Source organism: Ursus americanus, chromosome 35 (assembly GCF_024610735.1).
Source record: "Ursus americanus isolate L20-20 chromosome 35, mUrsAme1.1.p, whole genome shotgun sequence".
NCBI lineage: Eukaryota > Metazoa > Chordata > Mammalia > Carnivora > Ursidae > Ursus > Ursus americanus.
In genome coordinates this window covers 5,518,001-5,545,003 of record NC_142161.1, presented here as the reverse complement: position 1 = coordinate 5,545,003, position 27,003 = coordinate 5,518,001, and the positions used below count along the sequence as shown (strand labels likewise).

At 55.2% G+C, this 27,003-nt stretch overlaps 1 protein-coding gene across 1 annotated transcript; it reads right to left on the bottom strand.

Annotated features, from left to right (window-relative positions):
• Positions 1-3,902: 3,902 nt before the first annotated feature.
• On the bottom strand, positions 3,903-25,598 carry NYNRIN (NYN domain and retroviral integrase containing). The gene is made up of 8 exons (XM_045802645.2): positions 24,768-25,598; positions 14,869-15,536; positions 13,200-14,750; positions 11,932-12,062; positions 11,744-11,840; positions 9,981-10,082; positions 9,657-9,758; positions 3,903-8,549 (listed from the first exon to the last, which is right to left on the bottom strand). Exons 1-8 carry the CDS (start codon positions 24,963-24,965, stop codon positions 5,699-5,701), a joined length of 5,700 nt encoding a protein of 1,899 aa, XP_045658601.2. The 5' UTR covers positions 24,966-25,598; the 3' UTR covers positions 3,903-5,698.
• Between the last annotated feature and the right edge of the window lie 1,405 nt (positions 25,599-27,003).

The following is a 27,003-nucleotide window of genomic DNA, read 5'->3' as shown; positions in this document are numbered from 1 at the left end:
CGAGTCTCAGAATGAGACATTTCTTTGTGTGGTGTCTGAGATCCTTGGCAGTCCAGCCGCTGGAAACCTCCTGCTTCACTGTCACCGTCTGCAAGAATGTGGAGGCTTACGCAGTCGCCCCAGGTACTAGCTGAGCGAAAGCGGCACTGTCCTCTGTTGGGGGACCTGGAGCTGGTGTATTAAATTAAAAATACGCAGCTTAAGACCCGCTGAGTGAGGAGGCCCAAGCCACCCACACGGACGTCGAAGGCAGGTCACTCCTTCCCTGTCTGAGCTCTCACCACAGGGGACTGAAAACCCCTGGGCCATTTTCACGGAAGGTGCAGTTTCAGTACACGCACACGAAGGAAAAACACAAGATTTATTACTTGCAAATCCCAGAATTGGGGGTGGGGGTACACGCAATGAACCAAGGGAAGGGCAGCTGTCTGTCCTTGGTCACGAATGAGCGAGCAGAAGGTAGAGAGCAGGGTGACAAGCACCTATGATTCATAAGGTGGTTGGCCCAGAGGTCACTATAATGTCTGTGGGCTCAGCTCTAAGTGATTTTTTTTTTGATGATTTTTTACTATATTATGTTAGTCACCATACAGTACATCCCCGGTTTCCGATGTAAGGCTCGATGATTCATTAGTTGCATATAACACCCAGTGCACCATGCAATACGTGCCCTCCTTACTACCCATCACCAGTCTATCCCATTCCCCCACCCCCCTCCCCTCTGAAGCCCTCAGTTTGTTTCTCATAGTCCATAGTCTCTCATGCTTCATTCCCTCTTCTGATTATCCCCCCTTTCTTTATCCCTTTCTTCCCCTACGGATCATCCTAGTTCTTATGTTCCATAGATGAGAGAAATCATATGATAATTGTCTTTCTCTGCTTGACTTATTTCACTTAGCATTATCTCCTCCAGTGCCGTCCATGTTGCAGCAAATGTTGAGAACTCGTTCTTTCTGATAGCTGAGTAATATTCCATTGTATATATGGACCTAAGTGATTATTTTAAAAGGTGCTCCTAGGAAAAGCCAAGAGAGAACCTGGGGCGGGGTGGGGGCAGGGGGAGTGTGGCAACCTAAGCTCTGACCCCTGAAAATGTCCCAGCCTCTGGGCATGGGCAGGGTTACCGTACTGTGAAATGGCCAAGCAGCAATTCAAAATCACTGTTTTCTCAGCACACCTCAGAGAAAGAAGGAATGGCTTTCAAGTCAAAATTGATCAGGGCCAAGAGAATCGTTCTTGGGCCTACCCGAGGTATATCGGGACCGGTTTTCGTTTGTGAAGCATCTTAATCTGAGCTAACCCGAAATGGAGAAATCTGAACTGACACTGTGTAACACGTTAGTGAAAGACGGAGAGGCCCCAGACTGAAGGCAGGTAGCGGGAAGCAACCTGAGCCACCAAGTGACCATGCTCGCGTGAGAAGCAGTGAGAAGTGAGCCTCTCGCTTAGCCTTCCGTGACTTCACCTCTCTGTCCTCTATTCGATGGAAAAAATCATTGGATCTGCTCCACAGGGCTGGAAAACCCTTAGAGCCGTGCCTGGCACAAAGCAAGTCCTCAATATACGGAAGTTACTGTTACCGTTTAGATTAGTAAACAAATTTAAACCGCTGCGTGTCTCAAGGATTCTTGGGCAATCTTTAAAAAGCAGGTAGGATTTTTGTTTTGTTTTATAGTGGCCATTTACCTGTTACAAAGCTCCTTTCATTCAGATGTGTTCACTTTTACCCTGCACACAAGGGCTTAGTCAATGGTTGCTCAGAAAACGTGGTACAGCAAAGCTTAGGGGTCCTTATCTCACCAGCTAGTTTATGTTAAGTTTTAACATAGGAACGAGATACAGTGTGGAACGTTACGTCGTGGGACTATCTGCATCCTGGGCTGTTCTGTAACTTCTCTGCAGAGACGTGGGAAGCCCGCCTGCCAGTGCCCCATATAAGAAGGGAAAATCGTGATGGGTATAAATGAGGGGAGCGGTGACTGGTGGTCTACCGTGCCCATGATGCTTAGCTGTAGACAAACGGTTTTTATTCACTCCCCCAAAGACAGGAGGGATCTCAAATCCTGCTCAGACCTTGAAGTTGTTCAACAGTGAAGAAGAAAAATCTCACTATCAGAGGGCTCAGAAGCCAATGTGGATAAAATCCGATTCTCGCTTCAAGTCATCCTGAGTAGCAAACAGATTTTGCTGAACCACCTTGCTGATCAGCCTTCCACTTAGGGGTTCCGTGCCGCTCACTGGCTGACCTGTACTACAGGCATGTGCGTTGCTCTTGGTGAAGGGGTCAGGGAAGACCAGGACCTCTCTGAAAGGCCTGTGAGCTGAGATCCCAGGTGCCTGAGCCACAGGGCGCCTTCTCTGCCACGCTCTCTTACCGCCCTGCACCAGATTTGCTTGTTGAATCATCTTGAGTCATCTCCCTCACCTAGGTGCGGATACCAAAGGGGCAGAGACCATATCACTCAGGTTACCTGCTAGCCACCCCACACCTAGGCAGGGCCTGGCACGTAGTGGTACTCCATAATTAATGAATGACAGAGTATATACGAACTGGGGAGTTCTCAGGAAGGACATTTCGTTCCTACCACCCCATACGCCTGCCAGTGCTGAACAGAAGCTTGGGCAGGTGAGGGGCACCTGGGTGGCACAGTCAGCTAAGTGTCTGATTCTTGCTCTTGGTTCACGTCTTGATCTCTGGGATGGAGCTCTAGCAACAGGCTCCAAACTCAGCATGGAGTCTGCTTGAGGTTCTCTTCTCCTTCTGTTTCTCCCCCCACCCCACGCTCTCTGTCTCTGTCTCTGTCTCTCTAAAAATAAATAAATAAAATCTTTTAAAAAAAAAGTTTGGGCAGGTGAAAAAGGCAACAAGAAGCAGAGGCCCAACTTTGGGAAGCTTGGCTACCATGAGCAAGGTCTCTGAGCCTGAAGGTCAATAACAGCATGAGTCCGGGGACAGGAAGAAGAGAAATGCTAGCTGGCGTGCAATTGGCACAGTCAGCTTGGGCTGCTGTAACAAGACGCCATAGACTAGGGGGCTCACACAACAGGCGTTTCTTTCTCACCGTTCGGAAGGCTGCACGGTCAAGATCAAGGTGCCGACAGATCCGGTGCCTGGTGACAGCCCACTTCTGGGCTTGCAGATGGCCCTCTTCTCCCTGTGCCCCACATAGTGGGGACAGAGCACCGTCTAGCCTCTTTCTCTTCTTATAAGGACACGAGTCCCACCAAGGAGGCTCCACCCTAATGACCTCATCTAAATCTGATTACCTCCGGAGAGCCTTTCTAATACCTTCTAATACCTCTAATATCTAAGACCTCCTAACAGCATTCTCCCAGGGGACAGGGCTTCAACATACGACTCGGGGGACTCGGACATGCCGTCCACAGCAGAGAAGGAGGCTTACGCCATACCCAGCACCACAGGAGCCTCTACACAGGTTATTTCCGTAAACCTCGCACCACCCCATGACTTGGGAATCGTTACCCTGCATCAGGTAGATGGGGAAACTGAGGCCTCGGGAAACGGCTCACACAGATAGCATACAGAGTCAACGTCCAAGCCTGATTCTATCCTGCGTCCAGTCCCACGTGGCCGAGCCAGCGCTGATGGCATTCTCCCACGCCAGCCTTCCTCCAGATTCCGAGACAAGAACTGGGAAGAGCACCAGCATGGAAGCGCGTATCCCGGGCCCCCTCCCAGCCCTGCCGCAAAGCGGCCTATCCGGCCTATCGCTGCTGGGTGCCGCTCTCCTCATCTGTAAAACAAGAGCGTGGGTCAGATGGGCTCGGAAAGGTGGTGCCCAGGCCTTCAACTCCGCGGGCAGCAGCCGTAACCCACGACCACCTCCCACCCTCCCTACTCCCAGAATTGAGTCCGCAGCTAAAAAGAACTAGACAGGGGCTCCATTTGGATCCATTTATTGACAAATTGAATGAAAAAAAATCATATAAAAGGGTATAAGATCATAAATGTGGTTAAGAGTTGGGGTGGGGGAGGGAGGCGGGACGTGGGTCCAGCACGGAGGAGCGAGGAGCGGGAAGAGGTTGGCATACCACTGGAGGGAGGCAGAGAAGCCAGGGGAGCGGAGGGAAAAAAGGAAAGAAGTTATCTGCTAACAATCCCACAGCTCTTGGTTCAATTTCTCAGCTGTCACCCAGTCATTCTCTGCTGGACAGAATAAGCAGCTGGAAATGGTTTAAGGGCAACATCGAAGCAGTTTGTCTACAGAGCTGGGAGACGGGGAATTGAAGAGGATTCTGAGGGATTCTCTCCCTTGAACCTGTCACCAGAACCCTGTTTAAAGTGAACTGAGAGTCAGGAAGCTGAATCCTGGTCTCCACTCAGCCACCAACTAGCTGTGTGACTTTGGGCACATCGCTTCCCCCTCTGGGCCTCTCTCCTTAGCCGTAAAACAAGCAGACTGGATGCGCTGGTAGGTAATGCCTAGCTCGAGCAACGCCAAGTGCTTTGGCAACCTGGGCCGGGCCAGGACACTGGCTCAGCTTTGAAGAAATAACACGACGCAGAGGCCCCGCCAGAGTGATCCGGTGCTGGTCTTCACCTGGAATTACTCTGCCGGTGGAAACAGCAGCAACTCGGAGGGGTCGGTGTAAGCACACACACCTAGGAGAAATTCACTCTCCCTACAAGATGATCTCTGCAGAGAGTGGCTCGGAGGGAGCTGGGTCTTGCTCCACACAGAAGGCAGGTGCAGGGGATGGGGTGATCCAGCCAAAGCAGTCACACACTGTGCAGGGTCCGGGGATGCAAGGTACAGTAGCCATGGGAGGAGGAGAGGGCTGCGGGCTTTGGGGTGGGGTTGGGACATAGAGCCACACCAGCACGTCACCGTGTGCCAGACTGCTCGTTTCAGATGCCCTGCCCCCTTGAGACAGAGGCCTGGGCCCCTTGGTCTAGTTGAAGTCGCTTGTCAGGTAGAGACGCCACACTCGGCATCGAGATCCTTTGATTTCTGTATGGTTGACGCCATGGAAGCAGGGGATGGGGACTTGTCTCCACTGGCTGGAGCCAACTGAGGTAGGCTGTCTCCCCCTGCCCTTCCCCTGCTGATAAGCAGGACACTCTGTGTGGCTGGCCGTACTCCTACCCCAGCTCCGAGCCTCGGGCCCCGTACTGCCAGCTTCTCCTTGACGGCGGGGCAGGCGTAGCCTGGCCTGAGGAAGGTGGCCACGAGACTGGGAATGAGCCATAACAACCTCAGGGATTTGTGTCAGCTGTGACAACTCGAAGGGCAAAGGCTCCCCACATGAACAATCCAGCAGAAGAGTCCACATTAGAGGAGGGAATGTAGTTCCGATTTTGAGGCCCAGAATCACACCAGAAGTAAGATTCTGGGGGGCATGTGTACATACCCACCCACATGTGACAGGACGAAGGGGATACTCGGGGAAAGACACGGAGCCGGGCCTACCCTTACCCCAGGGTGAAGTCGCCAGAGGCCCATATCTCACAGCCTTTGACAGATTCTCCCAATACCCCAAACTGGGGATGTTTCTGTAGGGACACTGGTCCCCAGTTCAAGGCAATTCAGCGAAGCTTTGTGAATTCACTTCTCCACAAAAGGCACAACCGAGGCCCCCAGGGGGCTGTGAGACCACTTCCCAGGGCTGGGGGAGGCCTAGCAGCAAAAGCCCAGGACCTTGGAGCGGGGGGGGGGGGGCTCTCCCACCGCCCCGGTCACTGCTCCAAGACCTTGAAGGACAGGGGTGTGCCGCTCTTGGCAAAGGCCTTCATCAGACTGCAGGGATAGATGCAGCCAAGCTTCTCCGGAGTCGGGAAGCCCCAGACCCTATAGAGAGACAGGCTCAGGCGGTCCCCGATATAGAAGGGGCCCACCCATTTGGCACTGCTGCCGTTCCTGGGGAGGGACAGCAGGAGGACTTGGTCGCCCACATTCCACTCCTTCTCCTGACTCTCCCGCTTGAAACGCCTGTTCTCCGCCTTTTCGCTGGGCTTGTCGGCCACCCGCCAGTGGACCTCCAGCAGCTCCCCGATGAGCTGCAGCAGGAAGACGTCCATCTTGAGGCCTTCGATATTGGCGCTGCTTATATCCCACCACAGGGGCTCGCTCAGCCTCACCTCATCCCCGGTCAGGATCTGGACGGGCGTGGCCTGGGCGGAGGAGGCCCTGAAGGCCAGGTGCAGCAAGGGCAGGGAGGCCGCCCACTTCTTGCCATGCAGGAAGATGAACTCCTTGAGGGCCCTCTTGAACTCCCAGTAGGCGTCCGAGCTGGTCAGGCAGGGGAACTGGAGGTCCCGGCTCAGGGAGGCCGCCTGGGCTCCCAGGGCCAGCCCGCAGCTCACCAGGACGTGCCGAGCGAACTGGGGGCCCTGGGCGGCCTCCAGCCTCACGGGGACGCCCCACCTGGCGAACACGTGCTGCAGCAGCAGCTGCGCCACCGCCGTGTGCGTGTAGGGCTTCAGCGGGAACGCCTCCACCCACCTGGTGTTGGCGTCGGCCACGATCAGCACGTGCTTGTGGCCCTCCTCGCTGATGGTGACGGGGCCCACCACCTCGATCTGCAGGGTGGACCAGGGGGCAGTGGACCTGAGGGGCCACGGGGACTCGATGACCTTCAGGTCGCTGCCAGGGAGGCTCCGGGGGATGCAGAACAGGCAGCTCCGGCAGTAGTCCCTCACGTGCTCCTGCATCCCGGGCCACCAGCCCAGCAGGCGCAGCTTCTTGTAGGTCTCCTCGGGCCTCTGGTGGGCGCCCAGGGGCAGGTCGTGCACGGAGAAAATCAGGTCCCTCCGGAGTTGCCTCGGGACCACCCAGACCTTGGGCCTCTTATCCCCCTTGAACATGAGCAGGCCGCTCTCCTGGTCCAGGCTGAGGGAGTTAAAGACTGAACTGAAGGGCGAGGAGCCAGGCAGCTTCTGCCCGGCCCGCAGTTTGGTGATGATCTCGGCCAGAGTGCTGTCGCTCCGCTGCAGTGCCAGCAAGTCGGGCCTCCTGCCCATGGTGTGGGGGGACACGACGGGGGCCGGCACGTCCTTCGGCAGGTCCCACCACTGCCCGCCCCCCTGTGCGCCCTGCTTGGCCAGGGTGTCCACCGTCACGGCAAACAGGGAGCCCCGGTAGGAGGTCCGGTAGATAAACGGGAGGGACGAGAGGCCGGAGGTGAGCGAGATGATGTAGGAGAGCAGGCTTGGGTGAGGTAGCGGGGCCCCGTCGGAGGAGAGGAAGCCTCGAGCCCTCCACAGGGGCAGGAGCTCCCACAGGAGGCTGAAGATCCAGTTGCAGTGCGTGAGGAAAACCACGGGGAGGCGGGACTGGCCAAAGCGCTCCAGGCCGCAGGCCACGGCTGCCAGGTGGGCATAGGTTGGTGTGTAAGGGGAGCACGAGAAGGAAAGGGAGACGGGGGCGCTGGTGGGAGACAGGACGTAGAGGCCAAAGCCGGCACACCACTCGTCCTCACGGTAAAAGCAATAGCCCGACATGTGGATGCAGACGAAAGTGGACAGGTCGGAAAAGGGAGGCAGGACCTGGAAAAAGCGAGGCATCGAGGACGCGGGCGTCAGCAGTCGGTTTTCTCCCAGCAGGCCCTGGAGTAGGGTCAGTTCCAGGGCCCTCTTGCCTTTGTCCTGTACCAAGAGGGACCATCGGATCAACCACGCTTTGGAAACCTTGCGGCCCTCCCGCGTCTCGGGGCCCACAGTGGTCCGGGAGGCATAGGAAAGGTCCAGGACCACCGGGGTGTCTCCGATGCAGCGGGAAAAATGTTTGAGGGCCCAGGCCACTGCGTAGGGGCTGTCTCCCCCTGACTGGGGGCCCTCGCTCTCCTCATCGGGGAGGAGGGGTTTTGAGGTATAGGCTATGGGGTGCTTCCTCCCTGAGTGCTCCTGATAGACCACGGCCGTCAGGGCCACCTGGCTCACTGTCACCTCCAGGCGGAAGGGCAGCTGGGCATTGGGGGCCGTCAGACAGAGGGCGGACACCAGGGCTCGCTTCAGAGCCAGGAAGGCCTTCTCATGCTCCCAGTCCCACTGCCAGTCCGGCTTCTGCTTGAGGAGGCCGTGCAGGGGGCCCACGAGAGCTTCGTAGTCAGGGATGACATCCCGGTGGGAGTCCATGAACCCCACGAAGAAGGAGAGTGCAGTGAAGTTGCTGGGGACGGTCAGCTGGGCCAGCTGGGCCAGGACCTGCTGGCAGGGAGCCTTCCCGTCCCAGGGGATGCCCAGGTAGGGAGACGCCGGCGCGGGCAGGAGATCGATGTCTAGGGCCCCGTCAGGGGGGTCGTGGAGGCTGAGGCACCGGAGGATCTCCTCTGAAAGGGACGGGCACTCAGCCCTGAACACAGAGGCCAGTGAGGAGTCCGGGGCGTCTTCTTCAGGCGGCTCCTGCACCACCTGCCCCTCCCCCTGCTGCTCATCCTGCCCCTCCCCCTTCTCCTCCTTGACTTCTTCCATATTCCGCAGACCCTCCCGAGGCGCAGGGTCAGCACCGTCACTCGGCTCAGAGGCGCCGGCCGAGCTGGGAGGAAGGGTCTTCCACACCTTCAGGAAGTTGCCAACGTCGGTGTCCAGCCTACAGCAGAAGAGCAGAGCGGAGGCGCTGAGGGGCCTCGTGGAGGACGGAGGGGCGCCCACAGGGAAACCCGCCTCTGCGGAGCCTCACCCTGCAGCCGAGTGTCCCTGAGGCCGGGCCAAGCGCCAGCCAGCGACACGGCAGAGGCTCTGTCGGGACCCTGCCCACCAGTGCCTCCTCCACCTCCAGCGCGTGCCCGGCCCCCGCATCAGAGGTTCAGCTACACCCTGAAGGCGCGGCCAACCAAACCTCATTATCCAAGCGACATTTCAACCAGGTCTAAGCCGACGATTTGGTAGGAGTTAGGCGACTGGCACTTCCGCTCGGCCCCAACGATGAGCAAGCCAGGGGAAGGTCAAGAGAGGGAACGGGGCCTGACAAGGGATTGGGAGGGCACAGCAGACAAACGTCCTCCACAGCACTTTTTCCCGAACCCAGGGCAATGAGTCTGAGGGCCCTGGCCCCGGAAGCAATGCCCTGTCCGTGCGGTCCTGACCACAGTTCCCTGCTGGGCCCCGGGAACTAAGAGGTGGGCAGTAAGGGAGCTCAGAGGGGACGTACACCAGGACATCTGAGTTACTGCAAAGCTGGCCCAGGACAATGGTCATGTATGTCTAACTCAGGTTGTGAGAATCCAAGATAAGAGATAGGGGAAAAATCCCCCAGAATGTGGTCTAGCACAGCTGCCCTTATTCACCAGGAAACAGGAACGAGGCCGTCCACGGCAGCACTGGAAAACGTCAAATGAGCCCCAACCAAAGATCTGATACATCCGTTGGGAACTTATGGAATGGAACACCACACAGCCAGTAAAATGAGCCGCGCGAATTCACACGGCACAGATCTGGGGAAAAAACAATAAAACGCTGAGTACAAATGCCAGCTGTGGCAGCGTGCACGCAGAGAGCACGTGTGCAAAACCGGAAAACTGAAAAACCATACCACGGCTGGTTTACGGCTGCATCGACATGTGGTAGAAGTGTAAAGACCTGGAAAATCGAACCACTCTGCTCATTGTTAAGCACTAGACAAATGTTGGCTAGGACCGAGAAGTTTCTGGTTCAGTCCCAGAAGGGGCTGGGAGGCAGCAGAGGCCTGGCCCATTACCTGTTTGGCTTCTTCAGAAACTCGTCCAGGGTGGGGCCATCACGGCCCAGCGGGTCATCCGGCACCATGAAGAGATTCCCCGCAAAGGTGAAGGGCAGCAGGCTAGACGCGGGAGAGAGGAGACACGGTCACAGAGGACGCCTTGACTCACCTGTGGCCCATTGCTCCTCGGGTGTCCGTATGGAGGTTGAGACCCACATCTCCTCCCAGGCAGGGGCCGGTGGGCACGGCTCCAAGGCCCCTCTCCCGGGCCTAGCAGCCCGTGCCAGGGGCTGCCCGACATCCACAGGGAAGGAACGGCTCCAGCCCCTGGGATCACCTCACCGATCTTTGACCATCAGTTTCTTGGAATTGTTCATCAGGACGTGAAGCTGCTCGTTGGTGACGATGATGCCATCTGTCTCCTCTGCCAGCTTTACCATGAACCTGCAGGGAGAGGGCACGCTGCTAACCACCCAGAAACCCGCCCTCGCCAGGCCTTCGTGGCAAATGAACTCACAGTGTCACGCGGAGGTGTGCTGACCAAAAATGCTGCCCTTGGTGGTCGGGGAGCCGGGGCTCAGGAGCCCATCCCCTCGTCTATGCAGCCATCTGGATCACCACTAGCCCCTGGGAGGGCGAAGTTGGACGCACACCCCCAACTGCACATACAAACACGGACCCCTGTTTAACAGACAGACATTCACAGACACATGCACAGACACGCACACGGGAGCCTGCACACTCGTCCGCATTCACACATGCATTTTTACGGCCTCAGTTCCCACGTCTGTAAAATGGACATAAAATACCTACCCTGTATTGCTGTGAGGATTAAACAGAATGAGATAGGACACTGAAGTATGCCTCAGTGCCTGCCACAGCGTGCACACAAATATTCCCTTATTCCTCTTCACCAGTGCACAACATTCCCATACGTGCCAAGACAGATATACATACATCCATATGTATGTATACACGCTACAGATACACCTGTATGTATGCATGTATGTATAGCATATAAACATATATAAAACCACATACCTGAATAAACATATCCACTTTTCCAAGGATCACCTCTCCTTGAAAGAGGGCTGTGACCAGGAAAGAAAGCAAAGGCCACCTACTTCTCGGCTTTCCCGGAACGTTGCCATTCTGGTGGCCCCAAGCGTGCTATTCCACAAGTGCCCAGCAGAGGGGCCTTTGCGGAAAAGCCATCTTCCCTCAAACCCAGAACTGAAATTAGAGGCCCTTCAAGACCTCACCAAAGGGCCTAGCTCTTGAAGGAGGGATGCCTGGGCTACCATGCCCAGCCCTCCCCAGGCTGGGTGGATGCCAGGTCTTGGGAAAAATGGAGAGGAACAGAACTTCTCATTGCCCGGTATAGGAGGTGCCTAAGGGCAGCCAAGACCTGTGTGTGCCCAGCATCGGCTCCAGCCTGGGACCAGTGACTGTGGCAGGGCCTTCCCTGCCCCAACACAGGCAGCATCACAGCCCCCCGACCTCTCCCGTGCATACTGGTCCTGCAGCCACGCTGGGGGCTGGGTGCTTCAGATCGACAAGTAGGGAGACACTGGGGCTTTAGCCAGGAGACAGGGCCAGTCTAACTCCATTTTCAGAGCCCAGCCAGGGCTTCAACCATATACAGTCACGCACACGCCTCCTCCCAGTGCCAGGGCTGCGAGGAGGAAAAGACTGAGGCCGTTCCTTGAGACATGAACTTTAGCCCAAACTGGAGCCCCAAACCAGTCACTTGGGCAAGCAGCTTCCTGGAAACACCGGAAGTCCCCTGGGCTAGTCCTACCCAAAGTAGAAGGTCTCAGCCCATAGGTCATGGGGGAAGAAAGCCTGTTGACCGAGGGAGTGGAGCTGCAGAGTCCCAAAGTCAGGACTCTCCCTTGGCCTCAGGGAGAGCCGAGCTTGGAGCCCACTCCTCACTGTGTCCCTCCCTCTGCCTGCAGAGGGCCCAAGCACCAGGCCATCCTCTCCGACGTGACCCTCGGACACTCTGGCCTCCATCTCCCCCAGGGCGGGGGAGGCAGGACTCCACCTGACACAGCAGCCCAGCCCCCGGAGCCCTGCAGAAAGAAGGCCTGGGACTAGCACACCTATAGTCGTAGGTGGCGATCTTCTTGCCATTCTCGAGCTGGGAGGGGGTGATGGAAAGCATCTTGAGGGAGTGCAGCTTCGTCAGGAAGTGGCTCTCTGGGGGTGAAAGGCAGAAGACGGAAATGCTCAGAGGAAGGGCCACGTGGCAGAGGCCAAGGTCGGGACAGAGAGACAGCAGGCAGCTCACCTCTCACCCTCCGGTTCTTCTTCAGCTGCCAGGTGGGTACGAACACAGTGACCTCTCGGTGGCCCCGGTTCCAGAAATACTGCACCGCCATGGCAATGCCACGGCAGGAGAAGAAGTGCTGGAGGCCGTGCCTGTGGGGGTGGTGGAAGGCGAGAGAACAAGTCCCACCTGAAGACTATGGCCCTGCCTCCCCGCCCTCCCTCAGAACCAGCCAGGGAGCAGAGCAGGCAATGCCACACCCCCTGCATCGAGCCAGCAAGGCCCTTCTCCCTTTCCTCCATCATCGAACCTTCTGGGAACACCTACCAGGTTCACTCACCTACACTGTGTGTGTGTGTGTGTGTGTGTGCACGCACGCTTGGGTGGCAGATGCACCTGTGTGCACCTGCGTGTGTGTGGCAGGGGGACCTCCAGGACAAAAGGAAAAAGAATTGGGCGCCTGGGTGGCACAGCGGTTAAGCGTCTGCCTTCGGCTCAGGGCGTGATCCCAGCGTTATGGGATCGAGCCCCACATCAGGCTCCTCCGCTATGAGCCTGCTTCTTCCTCTCCCACTCCCCCTGCTTGTGTTCCCTCTCTCGCTGGCTGTCTCTATCTCTGTCAAATAAATAAATAAATAAATCTTTAAAAAAAAAAAAAAAAGAGGAAAAAGAAGGCAACCTCTACACCTGAGAGCTCCACTCAGGGCTGAGAGCAGACAAACACGCATCGCCACTTACTGCATGCTGGGAGCGCGCTAGCATGGTAACTACTGTCCTGTGTGGGCAACGACCACAGTCCTCCACACACGTTGGCTAACACGTGTACGGCAGGACGGCCTCTAAGGGCCGATGGGCACAGGCAGGAAACGCTGCACAAAGGACACCTGGGCCAGGCCTTAAGGCTTGGGCTCAACACTGACAGCTGGCCTGGGGTTGACAGACACCAGGCCACGTGGGGCAGGCAGCAGTGGGAGCAGGACAGGCCTTGGCAGGGGACAGATGGGAAGCCAAGGCCAGCCAGGCCCCTTACTAGGCTCTGGAATCTGGGGCAAGATTCGTCACCTCTTCGAGCCTGGCTCTGCTTCTATCAAAGAGGGAGAACCGAAATCTCCTTTCTAAGGGCTGTCTTAATAATTCCGAGCACGCTGCTAGCACGCCGTAGCCACCCACCGGTTCCCCATTTGAACCCCATGTCAGAGGTCAAGAGGGGATGCCACACTCTGGCCCCCCAGGGATGCCTGCCCCAGCTGCCCAGAACCCCCACCCACCCCACGCCCGCGGGTACTCACACCATGGCCACACTGCTGCCATCAATGACCACTCGCCGCAACGCCTGGTTCCCGGGTTCCCCCGACAGGTTCAGCTCGAAGGGTGTATTCAGGGCCTCGTGGTACCTCTGAAAGCTGGTCACTGTGCTGTTCGCCTGCGGGTGGCGAGGCGGCTGCCTCGGGGCCCCCTCCCGAGCCCCCAGGACCCCCTCCATCTGAGGTTGGTGCTTACTACTGGGAGCCGAGGTGCTGCCGGACTGGGGACCCTGCCTTTCGGCCTCCCCCTGGCCCTTTGGGAAGGAGGCGTTGCCCCTTGACGAAGGCTGGCCCTCGCTCAGGAGTTTGGCCGGATCCGAGACTGGCCCCGGATCTGTGGGCGTCTTCTGAGCCGCAGGTGGTTTGGGAGCTCTGGAGGCTTTGGGGGCGGCAGGTGCTCTGGGGGCTGCAGACCCCGTTTTGGCTGCAGGCCCAGTTTGAGCTTTGGGTGCTTTGGGCCCCGCAGGTGATGACTTCGCCGCAGGCGTTTTCTGAGCCGCGGGAGCTCTTGGAGCGGCAGGTACCGCTGGAGCTGCTGGTGCCGGCGGAGCCCCGGCTGCCTTCTGAGCCGTGGGCACCCCTTGAGCTGCTGGCTTTGTCGGAGCCGAAGGCACTTCGAGAGCGGCAGTTTCTGCGTGGACCGCCAGCGTCGTCTGGGCTGTAGGCACTTTGGGGACTGCAGGCGGCCCTTGATCCGTGGGTGGGGTTTGCGCTGTGGCCACTGCTGCAGCCATGGGCACTTCGAGAGTTTCAGGCACTGTTTGAGTATCGGGTACTGACGGAGCGCTCGGCTCCCCTTGAGCCACGGGCCCCCCCTGAGCTGTAGCCACTCCTTGCCCTGGCGGCGGTGCTGGAAAGGGCCCCTCTTCTGGCCCTTTACTATCCCACTGCCCACTTCCTTGATCCCCTGGCTCGCTTCCAGCTTGCAGCTGGGCTACAGAGGTCGAGGGTGGCCCTATCTGCGGAAGTCCGGAGCTAGTCTTGTCCTTGACACCTGAGCCCCCCGAGACCACCAATAAACTCATGACTTTTTGGGGGGTCTCCGGCCTCGGGCAATTCTGGAGGGCCACATCTCCTCCGGGTCCCGCATCTGGTCGGCAGTCTGGGCCTTCCATGCTGGGCAAAGGAACCAGCTCCTTCTGCTTCCACTCGAGATTTAAGGGCAAAGGATTCTGCCCTGGTAGCTTGAACTGAATGGGGCCCAGCGGCCTCTGCCAGAAGGGGAAACTGAAGCAGGCCTGGGACAGGAGCCAGGCCAGGTGGAGGGAGTGCAGCTCATTGATCCTCCAGAAGGTGGCAGCGATAGCCCCCGGCCACAAGGGCCCAAAGGCTGGCCCTGGGGTCCAGGCCTTCCAGGGCGGGCACACACCCAGGGCTGACACGGGAGGCTGGAAGGGGAGTTTGTCTTCCACTCTCTGGCCCTGCCTCTGCTGTGACAGGGCCTGTGTGTGGGCTGCAGAGTCCTGGCTGCCAGTGGCTCGCGCTGGCCCTTCGTCTCGAGCGCTGTCTGTGCCACCGTGGCTGTTGGAATCGACCCTGGAGGAAGCCCAGGTTTGTTGGAAGGGTGGTTAGACCACTTAAGTCCCCCACTACTTCCTTGAGATGGGGGAGCAGGGGAAGGATCAAAGAAGCAAAGAGATTCTTCAGAACTTACCGTACCAGCTGGCTGGCGGCCTCCTGCTGTGTGTTCTGGCCTGGGGTGGCTGCGACAAGGGCCCTGGTGGCTCCCAGGCTGGTTAATCTCTTTGAATGTTCTTGACTCCTGTTCTGGAGTGTCCCCACCTCCAGGAAGGGCCCAGGACCGTCTCCCACAGACACCATGGCCGGGCCTTCCTTCTGCTGGTGAGGGGGGCAGATCAGGACCTCGGGGTCAGAGCGCGAGTCGGAGGGGCCGATGCGGCTGAGCCACTCGATGATGTCCTCCTTGCCCGCAGCATCCCGCACGAGGCTCAGCAGCAGCTCTTGGACTGCTGGGGGCAGCTGCAGCAGATCCCCTGCGTACTGGTCACCACGGATCCAGACCAAGGCCCCAAAGGCCCTGGTCACCTCAGCTTCCCAGATTCCTCTGGGGGTGAGCAGAGCGGCAGGGCCCCAGCGCAGCCGCCCCACCAGCTCCTCCAGCCAGTTCTGGGTCATGACGAAAGACTCAGTCAGCCCCCCCACCATCAGAGAGCCGGGGGGGCCAGGCACCAGGTAGGCCAGGGTGCTCCAGCAGAGACAGTCGAGAAAGAGGCCCTGGGCCCCAAGGAAGGCGCAGTGCAGGGCCTGCGGGTAGCGCACCTCCTTCCACAGCTCCGGGCTGCACAGGCCCTTCAGGTACTCCTGAAGCCACAGTGGGGAGAGAAGCACAAAAGAAGTCATTCCTTTAAGGGCCAGCACTCACTGGCTTGCGCTCCCCACCCTCCAGGACTGCCCTGCGCAAAGGACATGCCCTCCCCTTGCCTACCGCAATCCAAATACCTCCCCCATGGCCAGCCCCTCTCTCCTGGTCCTGCCCCCTCACACACTCCTTTCTTCCCAGGGAGCTCTCAGACAGGATGAGGGAGGCACCCAGGGGAAGGGGAAAGCACCTAGGCTTGGAGTCGGGGCCCTGGTTCTAGCTCCAACTCGTCTGCCACAGGTTAGGCAGGTTAACTGTGGGAAATTTCCCTTCTTCTCAGGACCTCTGTCCCTTGGCCTGTAAGATGGCAAGTGAAGTGAGATACCCCTAAGGTCCGGTCTTCTCCAGTTCTAGAAATGCAAGCCAGCCAGGAGAAGGAGAATTGCACGCTACTGAGTACCCTCCACGTGCCAGGAAGCTATGTGACCCGGGGCGAATTGTTTACCCTCCCGTGCTTGCGATTCCGCATCTGTAAAATGGGGAAAACAGTCCCCCCCAACACTAGGCTATTATGAAGCTTTGATGAGTTAATACAAAGGGAGTGCTTAGGCTTGTGTCTGACATAGCCTGTTCCCATTCTGTAGGCTCAGAAGGGACACTTCGCTTGCCCAGGGACACAGAGCTAGAGGCTGATGGGCCGGGAACACAATCCACATCTGTCTGACTCTGAAACCAGAGCTCTTTCCACCTCCTCAGACTGCATAGTGACTACAGGGTAATCCTGTGGGATTCTGGCTTAATCCCCCTCCAGAAGGTCTCTAGCACAACCTGTACCTGTAACCATGGTAACTCTGTTGCCCAGAGGGAACAGAGGAGGAGGTAAGTCACTGGGCCAGCATCCAGGGGAACCCCGCAGATATGCACAATGGCTTAACCACAAGGAAGGCCTCTGGCTCTCTGGGCAGACCAAGTCCTCATCTTCACAGGGCTCACACACTCAGTCTTCACCAGCCGTGGGGAGGGGAGAGGTTGGGGCTCCCCCATATGGCTGACCTGCCCCAGCACGGACCCATGAGCTCCAAGGCAGCATAGGCACCCCCTCTTAATCAGCCAACCCGTGTTCATTGCATTCGCCCTCATGGCCCTCCTGTCCCTCCACATCCCCACGCCCATGACAGTCATCCCTCTTCCTGTTTTCCCCTAACAGTTCCATTAGGGAACAAAGGCTCCATTTTAGATCTCCAGCAGCCCATTCTGAAGACCACTCCAGCCCCCTCCTCAGACCATCCTGCTCAGAACGATGCTTACCTCTTCTACCTGGGCCAGGCCACAGATCCCAACCCCTTCCCCGAAGGGCCTGAAAGACATCTAGGCACTTGGGCCCTGGTCTAACCCCTTTGTGATCAGTCCAAAACCAGCTCAAAACCTGATAGACATCCCAAGCCAACCTCTCCCACCCAGAACCTCTGCGGGTCCTACGCTCCAGCAAGGGTGAATCTGACCAGGTGCGGGATAACTGTCGCAGATCTTAACCAATCCCCACCCCAGCATCCTACATTCCAATGACTTGAAAAACAATATGTAAAAATGAAGAGATGTGCTGGAGAAGAAGATTGTGGGTGGTTTCTTTTTCTTTGTGCAAAGAGCTTAAAATAGTTATTGTTCCATTAACTGTTCAATATTTTTTAACTAAAAGATACATTAAAAACTAAGATTATTTTCCAAATAATAAATGTGAACTAATATCCATCGAATACTTACTGTGCGTCAGCCTCTATATACCCATGATCTCATCTATTCCTCTCTCAGCCCTAGAAGGAAATTACTACCATCCCCATTTTAGATGAGCAAGGAAGGGCACAAGTCCAAGGTTACATAGATAGTAGGCTGGGATACTCAGGCACTCTGACTCCAAAGTCTGGGGTCTTAACCGTGGCACTGTCTACACCATTCAGCAAAAAAAGATAAAGAAACAACAGGGTTGTAAATCTGAGCCGCACGTTGGGTATAGTGATTACTTAAAAATAAAATAAATAATAAATAAATTTTAAAAATGAAAATAAATAAATAAATAAATAAGCAGACTGAAAAAGTTGTTTGAGGAGCAGTTAGAGCCAGGAGACCAACCAGACCCTACACAAAGGTTGGGTAAGTACTTCCACACCCCTGGAGGTTTGTTCTCTAGACAAACTAGCAGGCCAGAACCAAGGTCCCGGGATTAGAGGTTGATCACCATACTTGAGGGTGTGGCTACCACCCAAAAACGTGAAGGACGGGAGGCGGGCCAAGTGATGATTTCTACAAGGAGAGCTGAGTGCAGAGAAACTCACTCTTCCCATTCAACAATTCAGCAGCCAGACTGTGACCCTTCAGCACAGAGAATAGAGAAATACATTCTGGAAATCTGGCCAGCCAGAGAGCAAAGACCTAAAGATCACGAAACAGGTTCCCTAACAGACAGTGCCCGCAGATCTCTGAACAACCAGGCTCAAAACCAGTTAAGTGTCAGCCTCATGCAAGGATGACCATATGAGGAAAGCTTCTAATGTGAAATAAACATATGGGAGCGCCTGGGTGGCTCAGTCCGTTAAGCATCTGACTCTTGATCTCAGCTCAGGTCTTGATCTCAGGGTCCTGAGTTCAAGCCCCACACTGCGCTCCATGCCCTGCATGGAGCCCACTTAAAAAAAAAAAGAAAGAGGGGCGCCTGGGTGGCACAGCGGTTAAGCGTCTGCCTTCGGCTCAGGGCGTGATCCCGGCGTTATGGGATCGAGCCCCACATCAGGCTCCTCCGCTATGAGCCTGCTTCTTCCTCTCCCACTCCCCCTGCTTGTGTTCCCTCTCTCACTGGCTGTCTCTGTCTCTGTCAAATAAATAAATAAAATCTTTAAAAAAAAAAATAAAGAAAGAAAAGAAAACATACAGAAAGGGGCGGGGAACAATTTGAAGGAAGAGAAACTAGGCAGGGAGAAGAAAACTTCAAAACATTTACTATCATTGCTCTCTCAGAGAGGTAATAGAGAACATTGGCACATTAAACAAGAATAGGATACTATTTTTTTTAAGATTTATTTATTTGAGAGAGAGAGTGTGTGCAAGTGGGGGGGGGGCGCAGAGGAAGAGGGAGAGAGAGAATCCTCAAGCAGACCCTGCTGAGCATGGAGCCCGATGCAGGGCTTGATCCCAGGACCCTGAGATCATGACCTGAGCCGTAACCAAGAGATGGCCGCTTAACTGAATGAGCCACCCAGGCACCCCTTTGAAAAGAGAATTCAGAGAATATAAATGACTTTTTTTTAAGATTTAATTTTTAAGTAACCTCTACACCTAATGTGGGGTTCAAACCTACAACTCCGAGATCAAGTCATACGCTCCACCAGCTAAGCCAGCCAGGCGCTCCCATAAATGACTTTTAGATATTAAAAATATGATGGCAGTGGAGCTCCTGGGTGATTCAGGCAGTTGAGCGTCTGACTCTTGATTTCAGCTCAGGTTATGATGTCGGGATCATGGGATTGAGCCCCAGATCAGGCTCCATACTCAGTGGGGAATCTGCTTGAGATTCTCTCCCTCTCGCTCTGCCCCTCCCCTCCAATAAATAGATAAAATCTTTTAAAAAATTAAAAAATAAAAAGGTTGGAAGATAAACTTCAGGAAATCTCCAGAAAACAGAGCAAAAAGTCAGAATTGGAGAACAGGAAGAAAAATAAGAAAAAGTACACCAGGCCAGAAAGGTCAATGTCTGAAGAGGAGTTCCAGAAAGAGAGGACAGAGAAAACACCGGGGGTGGGGGAGAGGAATCATCAACAAAACAGTTTCAGAAAATTTTCTAGATCTAAAGCACACGAGTGCCCAGAGAGACGGGCCCACAGAGGACCACAGGAGTAACCGCAGATCGATAAAGACAGACCCACACAAAGGGGTCTTACCGAGAAACTTCAAAACAGTGGGAAAACTACAAACTTCCAGACAGAAAACATTTCACACACAAAGGACCTGGGACCTGCAGAGCTTCAGATGCCTCAAAAGCAGGACATGAATGGCATAATGCCTCTGCATTTCTGAAGGAAAATTATTTTCCATTTATAATTCAATACCAAGCAAACTATCAGTATCCAGTGACCTTCAGATGTGCAATGCAGATGTGCCAAGATGCATATCATTTTACCTCCTCCAACATTCTACCTCCTATAAAACCTTTGGGGGGGGGGGGGTACCTTTCTCGGGAAGCTGCTGAGGAGCATTTTCCAGCAAATCAACACAGGAAACCAAGAAAGGAGATCCGACATAGGAAAAAAGCTAAGACAAACTCCAGCTAAGAGAGATCTCAGAATGGATTCATCCATTCAACAAATGGTCACTGAGCATCTCCTCGATGCCGGGCACTGTCCCAAGACTACGAGCATCAGCACGCATGGGGGACAGCTAGTTCGAACTGGAGGGTAGGACTCAAGACACAAGCTTGTTGAGAGCAGTCACCGGCATGCTCTCTAGCACTGTACCATCTTTCTCACTTGATGACGTCACCGATGGACATGCTCCACCAAGCCAAGATAGAGACATTCGGTCCAGGAAACAAGGAATTTGACAAAGAAAAAAGGGATGCCAAGAACGACAGCCAACTGAAGTCTCGGAGGACAGCTGTGCAGTCCTGGATAGACGGAAAGATGTCTCCAAGAAGAAAGCTGGGACCGCAACAACACCCTGAACCCGTAGATCGACCTTCTGGAAAAACGTAGTGAGAGGCTACTGAAGTTGTAAGAACTGGCTACGGTACAAAGAAAAACAAGCAAATTGAAAAACAAGGGGATCTTAGCCTTAGTGAAATAAAAAAGTAAGAAAACAAACAAGCAGAGTACACGGCAAGGCCCAGATGTGAATGACGCATGCGCAGGCATGACGATGCAAACAGTAAGTGTTGTGAATGACGCATGCGCAGGCACGACGATGCAAACAGTAAGTGATGTGAATGACGCATGCGCAGGCACGACGATGCAAACAGTAAGTGATGTGAATGACACATGTGCAGGCATGACGATGCAAACAGTAAGTGCAGGTCTGACAGAAAATTGAGATATAACTATATTGGGAGAAAAGAAGGGATGGTGAGGTAAGGGACTAAATCCAACACAGGAAGTAAAAAGGTATCTAAAACTGGGGCTCCCGGCTAGCTCAGGTGGTACAGCGTGTGACTCTTGACCTCAGGGTTGTGCGTTCAAATCCCACGCTGGGTGTAGCGACTACTTAAAAATAAAATCTTTTTTGGGGGGAGGGCTATATGAAAGTGAAACTTTTGATGGACGTATTTTCATCCTCGTGAGTATATACAAGAAGTATAATTGTGAAACTAACATAAGATTGTGTCAAACATCCTTCAATTAAAAAATAGACATAAAAAATGCTAAAGAAAGAAGACCCCTCCCCCAAAGTGTAATTGTTGGGTCAAAGAGTAACTGCATGTTTCACACTAATAGAAATTGCTAAACTACTCTCCGAAATGGATTGGACCTTTACCACGCCTGTCCACCATGTTCCAGAATTCCATAGCTCCACGCTCTCCTTAATACTGGATGTTGACAGCCTGTTAAATTTTAGCAATAAAAATAAAATCTTAAAAAGAGAGAGGGAGATCTAAAATCAATTAGTCACCTCTGAAACTATAACGTATAGTACACTATATGGTAATTAATTGAATTTAAATTGAAAAAAATAGAAAAATAAATAAATACACACAAAAAATAAAATCAATTAATCAAAAGATAATAGTACCTACATATATATATATATATATATATCTTTTTTAGGAATGCGGAGATGAGGAAATGCGAAAGAGAATACTGTCTAGGAGGAAGAGCACCGAAGACGGAGTTGGGAGGGACAAGGCAGGGAATCACGGTGTCCTATTGTGCATTACTATTGGACTTTTTATTTGTGCATTACGTTGATAGAAGAAAAATTAAGTTTAAAAAAAGAAAGGGAAAGATTAGTTGCCCAAAACACAACTGGGTGTGTGGTAAGAGTTTAGCAATCAGCCGATGGGGGGGTTGTGGGGGGAGATAGCCCTGATTTGTATGTAGCATTTGACAATTTCTATGGCATAAATACTCCCACCATGGCTGATATCAAACAACCAACGGGACTCCACTGGTTTGCAAACTTCCCAAAGTGTTAACAGCGGGTTGGGAGCTCCAGCATATCCCTGGCCACCAACTTCCATGTGACTCCTGACAGTGTGGAGCAAGAGACAGATAAGCTTCCATCTGACCACCAAGCCCAAAGTCAGCAAACCACGCCCTGTCCCTCTGCTCCCCCAACCCAGTCTTTGGCTCCCCTCACCTCCCTCCATCATCTCCAGAAAGGAGAAAAGTGAAATGTCACCTCACCTCTCCTCTCTACGCTCAATGCTTCCTCACTGTTGCCAAGGACAGAGGGCTGAGCAGGGCCTGTCCGTTGGCAACTCTAATCATTATTAAAACCCTCCTTTCCACTTGCTGATGTCACCTCAGAGAGGCCAAGCCACCCCAGTGTTTGTTTTTTGCCGTCTGGGGAGGTGATTTCCGGCCAATGTCTTCATTATTTTTCAAATCCCACCACAAGATAACAATTTAAAGGCACTCGAGTTCTACGGACATTTTCCTGGAAAGCCAGCGCATATAATTTAGAAACATACCCAGACCCTTCTCCAGGTGAGCCTGTCTCCTTCACCCCTACTCTCCCCATCTAGTCACTCCCATGCTCACCCCTCTCCCATCCTTCAGCCTCTGGTCTCACTAGGTCCTCTCTGCCCGTTGGCCTGTGTTTTATAGCACATTTATCAAAGTGCAGGATTCCTTGTCCCTACAGCTGGGATTGGGGTCAGCCACAGCACCTCCACATGGAAGCCACAGGACATCCTAATACTTGACAAATTGTCACGTCTCAGATTGCTGGACCTTGGGGAGCATTTCATCTTACTTTAATTTCAGCTTTTCACTTTACAAACAAGGAGACCAAAACTCAGAGACAAAAGCACTCGTTCAAAGTTATACAGTAATAACTGACATCTATGGGGAGCCTGGGTGGCTGGGTCGGCTGAGCGCCCGGCTCTTGGTTTCAGCTCGGGTCACCATCTCAGGGTCCTGGGATCAAGGCCCCCACGACCACCACCATGGAGGCCTCAGTGGGGAGTCTGCTTGAGGATTCACTCCCTCCTCCTCTGCCCCTCCCCCACAAAATAAATAAATCTTTGAAAAATAATGACATAACGATAACTGTTATCTATACCGCATGGCTCTCCACATTTGCAAACGTACTTAGGCATGCATTATTTCAGCTGACTCACAACCCCTCCATGATATGGGTGTTACATTATTATTTTATAGGTGAAGAAATAGGCTCAAGGGACAGTAAATTTTTTAACCCAGGTCACCCAGTGACAGGGTAGCAAACCCCGATCTCAAACTCTCTCTGCCACACCTCTCTATCCCAGACATAGCTTGGTGACAACAGGTGGAGCCCAGATCTCCTGACTCCTGGGACAAAGCCTTATCCTCCCACTTTCCCTGCTCTCCTGCTCCAAACCTCCAACCATCTCTTCTTTCTGCTCATTCTGTGCAATAAGAGAGGGACTTACCCAGAAGACCCTCGTGTTATGTTTCCCCCCAAGGGAAGACAAAGGGGAATGAGGTGACAGGTAGGGGAATCAAGAGAGCCACTGGTTACATTAGCAGGGCCCGGGGTGTGAGGGAGGGATCAGTGGCCCTAGGAAGCCCGGGGCAGCGGTGGGAGCAGAAGCAGACAGGCCTGGAGAAGCTGATCTGGGATTTAAAGTAGAGGGCAGGGACGCTGGTCACCTCTGAAAGTACAAATCCCAAAAAGGGTGAGTTGTTCTATTTCAAATTAATAAAAAGATTAAGAACCCAAAACAACCCCAAAGGCTCCTCTTGTTAACCCACCCTATTCCAGCTACTGAAAAGTCTGAATTTCAGGGGCTCCTGCCCATCCATTCTCTGGGCAGGCACCCCTCCCGTCCCCCAGCACCTCTGTCAGAATTGGAAAAACTGCTGACGAAGCAGCTCAGTGGAGGGGCTGAGGGAGGAACTTTCCAGCCGCTTGCCTGCCACTGGCCAGTGTATTCTGGGCTCTCCCACCCATGGCCTTGACCAATTAGGATATTGATATAGACCCATCTGGGGAAGGGGTGTGTGTTGGTCCGGGAGGGGGGGTGGGCAGGGTGAGAGGTGACTGGGAGTGGGTGGCCTGGGACCCAGGGAAGCTATAGCATTCCTACCAGGAAAAGATAAGGGAATCTAGGGGAAGAGGGAGAACTTGGCCATGATTGGGGGTCAGAGGGAACCTGAGAGGCCCAAGTGGAGAAGAAGCTTGTGAGAGAAGCCAGGGAGAATGCAAGAGAGGTGCACTGTGACCTGGCCTGTCCAGCGCCCAGCCCCACATAGCAGACTCTTTCATCTGAGAAAGCCCACAGCCCTCCTCCAAGATTCCCACCCATCCCCAAGGGCTGCTGCCTTCCAGAGCAGCTGCATACACACACACACACACACACACACACACACACACACACGCCCCTGCAAGAGGCTGCCTAGGGCATCAAGAGTGTGGGGCAGGGAGCCCAGAGCCCTGGGTTCTGGTTCCAGGACTTGCCACCCTCCCCCCCACCCCCACCTGACACTGTGTGCTCCAGCAAGCCCTTTACCCTCTCCGATCCCTGAAACCTCATCTGTAAAATGCCAGCATCTCTCTAGAAAGGTCTCTAAGGGCCCTTCCAGTCCAGCACTCTGAGAGGCTCTAAGGGGCAGCCCAGGATCTAAGGAGACTTAAAAGGAGATAGAAGGACCTGGGCCTTCCAGCGTCTTGGTGGAGAACAAAGAGGTGTTGCAGAGGCCATAGAAATGCTGGACCTCAAGTTGTTCCCCAGATGGAGGAGCAGGCTATGGATGCTGGGGTCCTGGCCTTGGAAGGCTCATGGGGGAACACACGCCATGGAGGCTCTCTCAGCGCACTTGAGGGACAGAAGTGACACGCATGAGTGGGGTGAGGCAGAAAGGAAAAAGGGAACCAGAGGGAAGGAACCAAGGCTGCAGATCTGGAAAGGCAGGAGACCGGCCCACTACCTGCCCGCCATAGTGCCGAATCCTGGTCCAAGAACCTCTGGGGACCCCTGTCTCCCCGGGGCAGGGGAGCGCGAGAGGGGTCGCGCTGGAAGGGGCGGGTGGGGGTGGGGACGAGCTGTTTACCTTGGCTTTGCTCATGTTCTCCTTGGGCCCCTCGAGCTGCAGCCAGAAGTAGGGGGTGTCTGGGCGGCTCTGGAAGGCGTTCAGCTTGACCCTGAAGATGCGCTGCACTTGCAGCCGCTGCCGCTGCACCCGGGGCTTGGACTTGGTCTGCACCATGAACCATTCCTGCGCCGGAGGGTCGCCCCCGGACAGGAGCATGGCTGCCCCGCCCGCCCCTGGAAGGAGGGCGCCGACAGTGTCACCGGGCTCCCTGCGCGGGAGGCGCCCCAGCCGGGTGCCCGACGAGCCCAGGCCACGCCCCCTCCTCCGAGCGGCGCGCCCCCCGCCGGGGCCCGGGTCCTCCCGGCTCGCCGGCCCACCCGCCACCGCCCGGGCGCCCGTCCGCCCGAGCTCCGTCCCTTTTGGCGGCGGCTCCCGCGACAATCTCTTCCTGCCAGGGGCTGCAGCTGGGGGTGGGACCGCCGGGGCTCCCGCCGCCCTTCCCTCCGCCCCTAGCCTTCCCCCTTCAGCGCTGCGCCAGCCCCCGCTGGATGAACCCTTTCTCCGTCTGCCGGGTGGCTAGAAGGGGCGCGGAAGGCCGGGGGAGGGGGCGACGAGGCTGAGGGAGGGGGCCGGGGGGGTCTGCGAAACCTCCGCCTTCCACCCGAGTTTTAGGCCCCGAGCCAGAATCAGGGGTCAAAGTTAATTTCCTTCCACGTTCCCCTTTCCTGGGTGGAAGGAAGAGGAAGGGGAAGGAGTGGCGTTCGGGTGCGGGAGAGGGGGCTTGGTTTCTGGGACTTTCTCCCAGCTCCTCCCACCGCGCCCCTCCCAGCCCTCCCCGGAGGAGAGGACCTGTGCCACTCCTCCCCCCGGAGGAAAGGGTTAAGGGAGTGCAGGGTGGGGAGCCGGGGAGGCCGGGGCCTGAGGAAACTCCGGGCTGGAAACCTAGCAGGAAGCTGAGGGTAACGGCACCGCCTCCCCACCCCACCCCCAAGTCTGGGGACAGCCGGGGCTGGCAGGCAGCCCAGACCCTCCTGAAGCCCCCGGGGCTGGAGGGGCGGGAGAGCCGCCCGAGTTTTCAGACTCGCGTTGTTTATGAAAGCCCCTTTCAGCAAGTTTGAGTAATGCCCGGAGGGGAGGCTTCAGGATGGGAGTGAGGGTCTGGCCTGTAACGCCGCCTTTGAGGGTTCCCCCAACCCTTGACCCACAGCCAACCGCTTGGCATCAGCGGTCAGGGACAAGCCCTGGGCTGGGGGGCCCGCCTCCAACACCCTGCCCCGCAGGCATCACCCGCACAAAGAGCACCTTATGCAGCCCTGCGGCCTGAACAGAACCTGGCTCTGTGGAAGGGCACAGTCTGGGTCCCCGGGCTTCCTTGACCTTTATTTCACAAACCCCAAATGAGACCTGTATTCTAACAGGCACAAGTGTACCTATGAGGACAAAGGGCAGTGGACTTCAATTTTAGGCTGGCCCTGGAACATCTGGCCCACGGGGCCATGGCCTGTTTGTGTACATGCAGGCAAGGGGCCAAGAGCACCCCACTGCAAGGAAGGGGCCCGGCTGGGGAGAGGAGGGGGCTCACACTACTCCTAGTCTGGACTGGACTCAGCCCATCCTGTCCCAGCCCGCCCCCACCCCTGCTGCTTCTCTGGAGATTGGAATCCTGAAAAGGAAGAGGTGATGTGTCTCACCTCTGGCTCCACAGCCCTCTGCTCTGCCCCACCTGCCGCCCCGTCCTGCCTCTTCCGCGCACCTTGAAGCAGACCGGCAGGGTGAACTGTCAAGGCCTCTCCACTCTTCTACCTCTATCCGCTCTCCTCATTCAGAAGAGGCTCCTGCCTCCTCACGCTTCCGATTGTCCTCAGAAGCGAGGTGAGAGCCCCCTACCCCTGCTGTTCACTCTTCCCTGAATAAATACGTAACTCTTGTTGACCTTTTCCAGTTGATGGGGGACCCCACGCACAGTAGCATCCTCAAGGAAAATGCTCAGGTTTAATCCTAGGTTCAAAACTGCCGTGTGGAGGATGGAAAGAGGTCAAGTTTAGGAGTCAGGGACTTGATAAATGGATAAAAGAGGGTAATTTATGTCAACTCCTCTGACTCCATTTCTTCAGCTCTTAAAAATGGGGATAATAATACCTACCACACAGGCTGTAAATGAGACCACACAGGTACGGGTACACACCTGGCACACTTTCTGGCACCGAATAGATACCCAATGCCTTTTAATGTTCCCTTCCGGGATCTTGTCTCT